Source organism: Canis lupus, chromosome 3, assembly GCF_048164855.1.
Source record: "Canis lupus baileyi chromosome 3, mCanLup2.hap1, whole genome shotgun sequence".
Classification (NCBI taxonomy): domain Eukaryota; kingdom Metazoa; phylum Chordata; class Mammalia; order Carnivora; family Canidae; genus Canis; species Canis lupus.
Genome location: NC_132840.1, coordinates 66890780 through 66903632, shown reverse-complemented (window position 1 = coordinate 66903632; position 12853 = coordinate 66890780). Strand labels below are relative to the sequence as shown.

At 45.6% G+C, this 12853-nt stretch overlaps 1 protein-coding gene and 1 long non-coding RNA gene across 7 annotated transcripts in view; one reads left to right on the top strand and one right to left on the bottom strand.

Annotated features, from left to right (window-relative positions):
- Positions 1 to 3363, bottom strand: part of LOC140630930 (uncharacterized) — a 165588-nt gene extending 162225 nt beyond the window's left edge. Inside the window, exons 1-2 of one of the 2 annotated variants that reach the window (XR_012028615.1) lie at positions 2937 to 3363; positions 1017 to 1065 (exon numbers count right to left, since the gene is read on the bottom strand). This is a non-coding gene — a long non-coding RNA (uncharacterized lncRNA). Of the gene's footprint in view, positions 1 to 1016 lie in introns of both variants that reach the window. The other variant, XR_012028614.1, reaches the window with a different exon arrangement.
- The window catches only part of ARHGAP20 (Rho GTPase activating protein 20), a 141096-nt gene continuing 131411 nt past the window's right edge, over positions 3169 to 12853 (top strand). The window contains exon 1 of one of the 5 annotated variants that reach the window (XM_072821914.1): positions 3169 to 3326. Coding sequence is in view for 2 of the 5 variants with exons in the window: in XM_072821910.1 (XP_072678011.1) it covers positions 4101 to 4205 (105 nt within the window). In the remaining 3 variants the exon portion in view is untranslated. Of the gene's footprint in view, positions 3327 to 3996; positions 4206 to 4520; positions 4654 to 5280; positions 5429 to 5499; positions 5529 to 12853 lie in introns of those variants that run through there. The other 4 variants (XM_072821910.1, XM_072821916.1, XM_072821912.1 and 1 more) reach the window with 4 other exon arrangements.

Genomic DNA, 12853 nt, shown 5'->3' with positions numbered 1-12853 from the left:
GACAACCAGAGTTGTCACGAGCATTAAATGTAATACCACAGCTACAACTTAGTTTTAGCTGTTATTGCCTTGGAGAAATTTAGCCCAGATTTCTATGTGAAATATCTTGATTTTTAAGGTTGGCAACAGGTTTGGGGAAAAAAAAGTGTCTATGTTGAAAAACACGCCTGAATTCACTCTGTTGCCCATCAGTTTGCAGTCTCTGCTCTAGAATATTCAGATAGCACTGCCAATGATTCTTGTGCATGTCTTGGGGCTTACAAGGATGACACCTGTGGACTCAATTTGACTATACTTAAAGTGCCTGGCACAGTGTCTGGCACATAGCAGACACACAATAAATATACATGGGATGAATGAGTTGTGCAGACATCCCCTTTCATAGTTAAATTTATTCACTGTTACTCAATCTAATGGTTGGCCAAACATTCTGGTTTCATTCTTAGACTAGTTCCTGTTAAAGGTCTGCTATTGGTGTTTCCCAGCTGCTAAACTATCCTTTTCTCAGTACTCTGCTTTACAGTTTGTTTCAAAATATTCTGGATGCATCCTGCTTGTGTCAGACATGGTCATCACACTCCTTCAATTGCCTTGTCATCACTATTGTTTTCTGGCATCACACTTTCTACAGCGTAACATTCCTAGTGCATGGAAAATGCTTTCACTGTTTTAAGGAATAAGAGACTAGCCCACGAATTATTTCTCCCCCATCAGAGCATCTTCCTTAAACTGTGTAGCAGAATGAAAATGGCTATTTTTTGCTACTTCACCATTCATTCAAAGCTAAGTCATTGAAAAACATCACTGAAGAGTATAACTCTGTACTTGCACAAAAAAAGAGAAGACAAAACATCACCTTTATTTCAAAGAGCTCACAGTCAAGTAAAACAGATAATAACAGTGTAATGTGTGCTATAAAGAAAAGGAAGCACATAGGAGAGGTACTATCAACAAGCGGTTAAGAGCACTGGTTCTGGAGCAGATGTCCAGGTTCCAAGTTTGGCTCCACCACTTACCAGCTGCTTGAACAAGTTGTTTAACATCTTCATGACTTGGCTTTCCCATCTTAAAATGGGGTGTAGGGAAGATTATTATTAAGATGTAAGTAAATTAGTATGTGCAAAATACATAAAATAGTACCTGGTATAAAATAACAAATGTTATGTTACTACCACAGAAGGTGCACTTAACCTTGTGGTTGAGGTGTGGAGGTAGCTAGATAAAGAGGAAGAAAGATTTTCCTGGGGTAATTATTCATGTAAGTCTTGAAGCTTTCTTTCCTTGACAAATACTAATCAGTTATTTGCTATGCACCAGGCATTAGATGAACACAAGCAAAACAATAGGGCTTGGAACATACAGAAGGAAAACCTCCTAGGCAACAACACCAGGTCCAAAACCATGAAGAAGTGAGAGGTCAAGGAGCTCTTGGAAGTGCGAATAGTCTAATGTGAGGGAAAACAGGGCTAGAGTTGAAGCAGAGCAGGAGATAAGACAAAGAAGTGGCAATGAGGTGTCAGATTATAGACAGCCTTGTATATCACACTGTAGCATTTGCTATTTATTCTATAGACGTAGGAGCCAAGGAAGGTTTTACATTGGGGAGTGACTGATCTTTAAAAAAAGAAAATTATTTATTCATGAGAGACACAGAGAGGCAGAGGGAAAACAGGCTCCACATGGAGAGCCTGATGCAGGACTTGATCCCAGGACTCCGGGATCATGACCTGAGCCAAAGGTAGATGCTCAACCACTAAGCCACCCAGGCATCCTGGGGAGTGACTGATCTTATTTGTGTTCTTACTTCATTACCCTGGTGATGATATTAATCTGAGCAAAGTTCTTCAGGAAGTGAGATCTCCTCCAAAGCTCCTTATAAGAGAGGAGTGGGGTGGTTTTTTATGCAAATCAAGACTAATGGAATTTGAAATAAAAGCACTCACAAATTCTGAAGTGAAAGTGAGTTTCCCACATGTGCAATGTAAGTAATACTTTGGAGCATGAGGTATTAGCTCAAAAAGAAACACCTGATAATACATGAGACTCTGCATAAAATAACTCAGGCCTGCCCCTTCTGGATCTATCTCATATCCTTTTTGTGTCTCACTCATTTAATCAACAAACATTTACTGTGCCAGACACTTGAGATACAACAGTAAACAACAATAACAAAAAGATTGCTGATCGCTGGGAGACAGATAACAAACATTAAGCATAATAAGTAAATTACATGAAATATTAAAAGGAGATAAGCATTATTGAAATTTTTAAAATGAAGCAGAGTAAGGAAAACTGGGATTGTCCATTAATGATAGGAGGCATAATGGTAGGATTTCGACAAGGAATGAAAGAACTGCAAAGCCATCTGCAGTGTAAACTTCATGATAAACTTTATAGTGGGTACAAATCCTGTCACTACACATGGGTCTAAGCAGCAGAAAGAGTCACTCCTGAAAAACTGCGCCTGTGTACATATATAAAAATATACACACATACACCAGAATGATTTTTATATATATGTATATACATTTATAAATCAAGATTTTTACAGCCTATGTAAATCTACTTTGAACAATGTAATGTGGACAAGGCTTAATATGGGCTGGAACATTTTCTCCCCGTTACTTCCACGATAAACAATGCTGGAGTTTGGAGGGGGGGTATGCAAATGTCTGTGTGTGTGTGTGTGTGTGTGTGTGTGTGTGTTTTGGATAGCATCTCCTGCTTGGAACAGAGCCGGCCAGAGCCCTATTCTTCTACAACCTGTCCTGATAACTGCCCAATCCCACAGGAACCTCAGTTCTTTTTTTTTTTTTAAATAACAAAAACAAACAAACCCCCTTCTACAACATACAACATAGTATCATGGAGTGGTGTCCTTCATCTCTAATCCGCCCTTTATGTAGTCCTGACTCCAAGGGAAGAATGCCACCTACCGAATCATCTGCACCAGTCAGCTGGTCCTGCAAAGTGCAGCAACGCTCAACTAGACCGGGGTTGGCTCCAAAACCCCTCCCTCTGATTATTCTTTGGCCTTAAAAAAATTTGCCACTATTTGGGCTGTCAGGAAGTTATGCTCTCGGCGCAGATATCTGATAAACACTTCCACATATTGTAGCCTTCTCAATGGCTAAGCCAAATTTCAGAGTCCTCTCTCTTGCCTGCATTTTCCTTAATTGCGCTTTGACGTTTGGAATGCCCAGGTCCTTGCAGCCGCAGACAGCGGAAACCGCTGGTGCAAATTGTGCTGGGGCTGCAGAGCCCCGCTGCAGAAGCCAACGAGGGCTCCCCAAACAGGCTAACTAACGTTCGGGATTGCTCCAGAGGTCAGGCGATGCTGGGGGCTTCCCAATGTGCGCAGCCGCGGCACCCTGCGACGCGCAGCCCCCGCCCCAGGCCTCGGGGGCGGGGGTGGGCGTGCGGGTTCGGGTGGGGGGGACCCCTCCGCAGCCCGGTGGAAGGGAGGCCGAAATCACCGCAAGTCCTCGGTTCGACTGCGCCGCCGCACGCGCTGCCGCGTCGCCGTTCCCCGCGGGCGCAGCGCGGGCCGAGCTGGGGTCGGGCGCGCGTGGGCAGGCGGCGGGAGCGGCGGGAGCGGCGGGAGCGGCGGGAGGGCGGGAGGGGCGCGCGTCCGCGCTCAGAGGCTCCGGTTCGTGACACGGGCCGGGGAGCCGCCGCGGGCTGGCAAGGTCAGTCGGTCGCCCGGACCCTCGCAGACCCGTGCCTGCAGGGACGCGCCCGGCCCGTGCGCCGCAGAGCGAGGCAGCCGCTGGGAGCGCCGCGGCCCGAGGACGGCGGCCGGGGGCGGGTCCCCGCGCGGGGCGCCTGGCGCGGAGGGGGCGGGCCCGAGGCGAGGCGGGGCGGGCTGCGGCGCGGGCGGGCGGTCGCCGCCGCAATCGCCTGCAGCCCGCGGTGCCGAGCGCAGCGGCGGTGCATGGCCCCGACGGGAGGCGCGCCGCCCGCACCCGGAGCCCGGAGCCCGGCGCCCTGCCTAGCGCGGCAGCCGCTCGGGCCCGCGCGTCCTCGCCCCTCCGGCCGCGGCCCCGCGGCCATGACCGCGTAGCCTCCTCCTGGCTGGGGTTTGCGGGAAAGTCTTCTTCATGGAAGCGATGTCCCCCCAGCAGGAGACTCTAGGGGGGCAGCCGGGGCGCTCCTCTTCGCTGACAGGCGTGTCTCGGCTCGCCGGAGGCCCCGGCACCAAGAAGGTGAGGACACGGAGCGGCGCCCCGCGCCCGCCGCCGCCGCCGCCCCACTCCCCCCGCGCTCCCCCCGCGCTCCCTCCGCGCCGCCGCGGGGACTTAACGCTCGAGGCTCGCGGCCCGCTGCGTGAGTCCCGGGACGTTCCCGCCGTCCCCGCCCTCCGGCGCCGCCGTGCCCCGAGTCAGCCCGAGACCCCGGGGCCCTTGGCGTCTAGAGTCGTAACCGCTCCGGGAGCGGCCCCCGCAGCCTCCCTCCCCGTTTCCACCCGCCGCGGGACCGGCGGCCGGGCTCCTCCTCCGGTCGGGGCGCGCGGGCGGCCACCGGGGCCTCGCCTCTCCCCGCCCCGCCGGGTGCCCTGGGGGCGCCCCCGGGTCCCCCGGGCGCTCACCGCCTGCGGACGAGGTCAGCTCCGAGGGGTCAGGGCCCGCGGCGGCGGCCCCCCGCGCCAGGAAGGTAGGCGGGCGGCTGCGGCGCTCAGCCCCTCACCTGGACACCGACGCTCGGCGGGGGGGGGGGGGGGTCGTGGTGGGGAGGGGGTGCTTCCTGCGCCCGGCGCGGCGCCCCCACGGCGACCCGGGCTCGGCGGCGGCGCTCGGACGCGCAGGTATGCCTGGGATGCTAACGGTCCAGACCGCAGGGGCGCGGAGGCTTAGTTGGGCCTGGACGCGGGCGGGGCGGGGCCCGTGGGCTGCGGCGGAGGGGCTGGGGGCTCGGGGCCGGCCCGGCGGCCTTCGCCCCGCGGGGTCCCCTGGCCCCCCTGGCCCCCCAGGCCCCCCAGGCGGCTGGGCGTGGGGCGGCGCGCGTGTGCCCCGTGGGCGCCGGGAGCGGGGACGGGCGGCAACTTGTGGCGTGCGGCTCCCGGGCACCCCGGGCACCCCGGGCACCCGTGCAGCTGGCGCCGGGGAGAGGGGCCCCTGGGCAAGGGCACGTGGCCCCGAGCCGCCGGCCTCGGCTGCCCCGCTCCCCGCGGACCGAACTGGGGCGTTTCGGGCCGTGTCTGCTCTTCCTCCGCCCCCCCCCCCACCTTCTGGTATTGGCCCCTTTTTGCCCTGTGCCCTGAGGGTGCCCTTCCAGCGTCTCTGGAAACAACTTGGGCTTAGAGGGATGACCGTCCTTAAGAGATGTCCGGAGGCACCGCGTTTCCCCCAGCGGCTGTGCCGGCCTTCGGGTGGCCGGGACCCCACAGTCTTCCGTGAGGCTGCGCGCACCAGGAGCCTGGTGGATGGAGGTCCGTGGAGCAGAGCTGAGAGCGCCCGAGTGTGTGCGGGACCACCTGGGAGTGCCTGCGAGCTTGGTGACCGTGCGCTGAAGTGCTGGCAGCCTTTGATGTATGGAGGCTGTGGTTTGTCCTTGTTGCTTTTCTTCTTCTTAGATGAGATGCAGGGCGGCGCGCGCCTGCGTGTGCGTGTGTGTGTGTGTGTGTGTGTGTGTGTGTGTGAGAATTTACCAGGCTAGCGCCACATTCAGGAAGGTAAATGAATGTTCAAAGTAATTGACACAGATCTGAAAGCATTTTTTTTTTAATTCTTGTAAACTTAAGGAATTGGGAATAATCAAAGATTTATATCCCCGGACAGCTGTCTTCCTTTACTAAGGGAAATGAAACATCCTGGCAAAGAACACTGGAGTAGCTTGATCATTTATCAAGTAGTACTTGTCCATTAAATGAAAGATAGCCTCACATCTTGAACCATTGTCCTTAAGATGCTAACCTTCCTTATACATCATAATGGGCTGTCAAATTACCAGCAGTGTGTCTTTCTTTTGGAAATAGATTTTGCTAATCCTGGTCATTCTGTAGCTTTTTACTTCCTTTGGAGCAAAGACGAGATTGAAGAAATCTTTTCTTTTGCTTTTAATGTGGTTTTTTTTTCCCCCCATAAAAGTACATCCTTGCTTATCTTAAACATTAGCAGGCACGCCTTGATTTCAGGCCTCCATATTAGCAATAGAAGGTAATCGTAATAAAAAATACTTCCAAAGGATGGTTCATGGTATCATTGTCATTCTCTGGAGTCCATACTCTCATAGACTCCAGTCGTCATGTAACCCAAATACTCGACAGATTGATCTTTTTTAATGTTTCATCTTGCGTTCTTTGGTGTTTGGTAGTTTTAGTGAGTCACGAGACTTATTTCTAAAAAAGTCTACCATGTGGTTGTAGTGTTAATTATCAAGGCTTAGATCAATGTTTTTTTAAACTGCCAGTTATAATCAACATTATAAAAAAATTAAATAGAAAAATCCTAGCAAATTAGTGAGTGCAGGTTTGTATTCTTTATTTCATATATGTATGTGTATTTTGGGTATTGATGTAAAACAGTTGTGTGGTTTTCTTTCTGAATGGTCCATATTTTTAAAGACAAGTTTATTGGCCAGATCACTGCATGGAATCAGTTCATCTGGCTTTTACTTCTTGTTCTGTTGATATCTTAATGATCTTGAGGAAATCACTTGACTTGTTTCAGCTTCCTCATTTATAAAATGGGAATCAAAGGGATAATTCTGCAGAAAGTGCTTTGAAATAAAAGCATCTTTTATTCTATGAAAACAAGGTGATCTTAAATAATGGAAAGAAGCAAAACAATAGTGTCTTTCAAGCTAGTCATCCTAGAGAGACCGTTGTTAATCCTGTGGTCCTGCCATTGCCTAGAATGTTACTGTTAAGGGGGCAGTTTCATACAATGTAGTGAAATTTGGAATGTGAAGACCCAGGTTCAAGTCTCCGCTGAGTTGGTCCTATCTTTCTGACCTTAACTGTAACCTATAGTTTTCTATTTATAAAATGAACACGACAGTACTACCTACTATTCAAGATTGTTAGGAATATGAAATGTGAAATTGAGTGACTACTGTCCTATAATAAGCACTCAGTAAGTATTAGCTCTGATTGTTTATAGTTTCTCCCAAATTTGTGGTACATACTGTGTCCCACTTGTTCAAGCCAAACTCTGGGATTCATTTTTGACTCCTCTTATTTCCTTACTCTACAGCAACCATCAGAAAGGCCAGTCAACTATTACTTCAAGACATATCTTGAATTTCTCCACTTCATCTCAGGGCTATCACTGTAGCCCAAGCCTGACCACCACCATCTCTCCCTTGTACGTTTACAGAGACTCCCTCACTTGTCTAACATCTCGCTTGCTCTTTCCTGACCCAGTTTCCAGTTAGCACCAGAGTGATCTTTAAAAGTGTAAGTTGATCACATTGCTCACTTGCTTAAAATCCTGTAGTGGCTTTCCATCATATTTAGGATAAAATAGCCTTCTCTATCTCTCCCATCTCATTCCCTTTTCTACCTTGTGTATTCTCCAGCCACACAGGCCTTCTTTTTTACACATCAGGTATTCAGATTCATTCCTCTTCTGAGGCCTTGGGTGGTGCTCTTCTCTCTGCTTCTGCCATAGGACTTTGCAGTGTTGACTCTCCCATGGTGTTCAGATGTTAGGGCTTCTCAGATGCCTGTCCTGACTACCAAATGGAAGTTGCCACCCTCACTCTTGCTCTATACCTCTGTTTTATATTCATCGTAGCATTCATCCTTGCTTCTTATTTACTTCTTATGTTATCTGAACCCTTCACCAGATTGTGAAAACCATGAGAATAGGGATCTTATCTGTACTGTTCAAGGCTGCCTCTCCAGTGCCTAGGACAGTGCTACATACGAGGTACTCAGTAAGCACTAGTTGGGTAATACAGCAGTGACAGGACAGATAGAGCCCCTGTATTCAGAGTGTTTTTTTTTTTTTAATTTTTATTTATTTATGATAGTCACAGAGAGAGAGAGAGAGAGAGAGGCAGAGACACAGGCAGAGGGAGAAGCAGGCTCCATGCACCGGGAGCCCGATGTGGGATTCGATCCCGGGTCTCCAGGATCGCGCCCTGGGCCAAAGGCAGGCGCCAAACCGCTGCGCCACCCAGGGATCCCCAAAGTGTTTGATTTAGACCAGAATCAGCAAACCTTTTCTTAACTGTCCAGATAGTAAATAATTTAGGTTTGTCGACCATGAGGTCTCTGTTGCAGCTACGCACTTTGCTGTTGTAGTGATAAAACAGCATAGGCAGTATGTAAATAACTGGGCATAATTGTCTTCCTGTAAAACTGTGTTTAGAAAAACAGGTGGTGGGTCCCTGGCATATAGTTTGCTCACCCTCTGGTTTGGAGCTTTGCTGTTGACTAAAACTTTCTGTGCTGATGGAACTGCTGTTTATCTACAATGTCGAGTTTGATGGCCACTAGCTACATGTGGCTGTTGAACACTTGACATGTGATTAGTGCAACCGAGGAACAAAATTTTTTAACAGTCTCACTGAGGCATAATACAGGATACATAATACAGGATACTGAGGCATAATACAGGAAACTACGTATTTGAAGTATATAAATCTGTAAGCTTTGGTACATGCATATAATTGTGAAACCATCACAACAGTTACGATAATGAACATATTTATCATAAACCCCAAAGTTTATGTCCCTTTCTAATCCCTTGGTTTGCTCCCCATTCTTAGGCAACCATTGGTCTGTTTTCTGTCACTGTAGATTAATTTGCATTTTCAAGAATTACATGTAAATGGAATCATACTATGTATTTTTTTGGCTTCTTTAATTCAGTATAATTATTTTAGGATTCATTAATGTTTTTGCATATACCAGTAGTTCATTTCATTGCTGAGTAGTATTTCATCATGTAGAGAAGCCACAGTTTGTTTATCCATTCACCTGTTAGTAGGTTTTGGCTACTCCAAATAAAACTGCAGTGAACATTCATTTACAAGCCTTCGTGTGGACCTCTGCTTTCACTTCTTTTGAGTAAACACTCAAGCATTGAATGGCTGGGTCAGATTTTAGATGTATGTTTAACATTTTAAGAAACTGTCAAATTGTTTACCAAAGTGGTTTTACATTCCCACCAACAGTGCATGAGTCTCATTTCTCCACATCTTCACCCACACTTTTTGATTACCCCCTTTTAGAGGGTATAATATGGTATTTCACTGTGGTCTTGATCTCCATTTCCCTAATGACTAGTGATGTTGAGCATCTTTTTGTTGTTGTTGTTGTTGAGCATCTTTTTATGTGCTAACTTGTCATCCATGTGTTATCGTTAGTGAAGTGCTAACAGATATTTTGCCCAATTTTAGTTGGATTCTTAGTTTTTGTATTACTGATTTTTAGAGTTACTTGTATATTCTGATTCAAGTTCTTTATCATACATGTGATTTGCAGACATTTTCTCCCATTCTGTGGCTGGTCATTTTATTCTTTCAACAGTGTTTTTCAAGGAACAGAGTTTTAATTTTGATGATATCCAATTCATCATTTTTTTCTGTAATTTATTTGAATTTAAATTTAAGTTGCCACATGTGTCTAATGGATACCATACTGGACAGCACAGGTTGAGACAAAGAGACAAAAGCAGTAATAACAAAAAATTAATAAACCATGCCAACTATTACTGAAAAAACAAACATGGATGTGGAGCTAGGCCACTCTGGCATTAAGGTTTCAAGGAAGGCCTCTTTTCAGTGTGGCTTTACTCTTTTATGAGTGAAAACAAGATGCTATAAAAAGATTTCAAGAAGTAGGAACAATTATTCAGGAATCCTGAGGTAGGAAAGAACATGATGCATTTGAGGAGTCAGTGTGTAGATGCCATGTAAGAATTATTGTTTTTATCTTATAGCCACATTTATTATTTTAATCTGAAGCAGAATTACCTACCTGGCTCATCAACTTTTATTCACTAGTCAGAGGATTTGACTATTTCTAGAAATCAAAGATTTTCTGTCACCTAGGCTCTCCAGAATAAGACACAGTAGATTTGTATAGTGCTTTCTAAAAGTGTGATTTTAAAAGGTAGTAGGGGGATCCCTGGGTGGCGCAGCGGTTTAGCGCCTGCCTTTGGCCCAGGGCGTGATCCTGGAGACCCGGGATCGAGTCCCACGTCGGGCTCCCAGTGCATGGAGCCTGCTTCTCCCTCTGCCTGTGTCTCTGTGTGACTATCATAAATAAATAAAAATTAAAAAAAAAATAAAAGGTAGTGGGAACATATATAGATAATGCTTCTGGATATGCATTCTGGATAGAATTCTAGATAAATCTTCTGGATAATGCATCCTTGAGGATATCCCTATTTGGATAGAACAGTTTTTATGAAATGCAATGGAAGCACCAATTAGAGTAATTTCGGTTAGAGATCATTTGTATCCTCCTCAAGCACTCTGACCCTTTGGTTTCATGTACTAATTGAAAACTCCTTGAATAAGATGGATGTTGGGATAGGGAAAACAGACCTATATGCACAGAAAGTCAATCGAAGCAATAGGATTTTAAAATAGCTCCAACATGTTAAAATGTGGCAGCTGTTGTTGTACACTTCATTCTGTCTTATCTTTCTGCATTCTCTGGGTCTTGGTAGAACACCCCCAAGAGCCAACTTTGGCCTTAAGTGCTGGAGTTTGAATGAAACATCTTGGAGAGTAAACTTTAAGTTTTACCCTATAATACTGAAAAAATACTTTGCCTGTGGTTAAACCAGTATCTTGCTGAATCCCTTTCTGGTGTTATTCACAAAATCAATGGATAAAATCAGGTCCATAAAGTTGTTTTAGCTGAGAGGAGTCTGAAATTATCAAAATCTAAGTTAGATTAATCAGAAATGGCTTCTGTTATCCCTGGTGAGATCTCCAAAATTGTTACTGTACTTTGTTTCTTTGTCTGTAAAAATGGTGGTGATAATCCATATCTTGTATATCTTTTGACCCATATGTGGGTCAAAAGAAGAAAGTATATTCTGTACTTTTGAAAAAAAAAGAAGCCAATTAGTATCTTTTCCCAGGTGAAAGGAGGTGTAAAGCAATAAAAAGAGTTTTATTTCTTTGAAAACAAGAAACAAGAACATTTACATGCAAATGAGTGAAGAATGCTATCTGTCTCATTAGGCTCAGGCTACCATAACAAAATACCATAAGTTGAGTAGTTTAAACATCAGACATTGATTTTTTTTACAGTTCTTATAGTTCTTACAGTTTTGGAGGCTCTGAATTCCTATGACCTGGGTGTCAGCCAATTCAGTTTCTGGTTGGAAGTTCACTTCTTTGCTTGTGGTTGACCATCTTCTTTGACTTCATGGGAGGGTGAGGAGAAGTAGGGAAAGGAGGAGAGAGGGAGAGAGATGGAGATGGAACTAGTTATCTCTGGTCTCTTCTTTTAAGGGCACTAATCTCATCATAGGGGCCTCATTTTCATGACCTCATCTAAACCTAATCATCTCCCGAAGACCCCTGCCTCCTAATACCATCACATTGGAAATTAGGGCTTCAACATATGAATATGGGGGGGGGGGTAGGACATAGACATTCAGTCCATAACCTTACCCTTGAAAGTAGTCATCCTTGAAGGTCATAAATATATAAAGTAGAAACCTGAGCAGAAAGATAAGAATTTAATGTTTATAATTTATGGGATAATAAAAGGAAATTTTAAAGACTCTTTAAGTGAATGCCTCGCTATATATATAATACACATCAATTATATGAGATGTTTTATTAGCTTATTTCTACAGAAGAAGGAATCTGAGCCCTGCCAAGGCCACAAGCAGCAAAGCTGGAATTTGAACCAGATCTTCCAACTCTATTTCTTTTTCTAACTAGATTATAGATGCTTTTGTTACTATTTGTAGCATAAGATGTAGGAGAGAGTAAATCTGAATTCTGTATAACCAGCTGAGAAAAGCACATTTGAGAGATTTTTCTCCTGAGAGGTAATTCCCTTCTCTGGGAATCAGAAGCTCTACTTTCTCTATCTGCCATTGAAGGTTATGTTCACTGCTGCCATTAGGTAAATGTCAGGTAAATGCATTAGTCAGGGTTCTCCAGAGAAACAGATTAAAAACAGTCCCATAGTCTGCCATCTTTTCCTGAGGCAAGATGAGATGAGATGTCCCAGCTCACCAGTGAGGCAGGAAAAAGGGGGCGAATTTCTCTTTCCTCTACTCTTTGTTCTGTGAAGGCCCCCGAGAGATTGACTGATGCCCACTCACTGTGGGGAGGGCCATCTGTCTTCTTAAATCCAGTGATATAAATGGTAATCTCATCCAGAAATACGTCACAGACACACCTAGAAATGTTTAATCTGGGCACCCTATGAACAGTCAAGTTGACCAGTAAAATTAATCATTACAGTAAATATTAACTAATAGTGACAATAAATGACACAATTATTGATCTGATTACCTTGGAAATGTATGACTTTTATGCCTTGGTATCTGTCATTTTCAGAAGTTTTATATAAGGCATTCATTGTTTCTCTGGAGTTCCTTAGCCAGGCCTGCTTTCCAGGCCAATATCTCAGTCTTGCTTGCTGCTGGAAAGTTTGGCATAGGCCCCAAACATATAGAACTGTATTTCAAAGTTACATGTGGGTGTACAGATGATTCCACTATGGACAGTCATGTGTTTGGCAAACCCAGTTGAAACTCTCAATTCAGAAAACATTTTATGCCATGAATCTTGTGTGTAGGAAAAAACTTGCTTGCATAGTTATTTTTACTTACAATGTAAACACAATAGTGCATTTTAACATGGCAAAAGAAAAATTAATTCTTTGTGACTCTAACATTCATATGTTAGAACAGAATAAATTGTA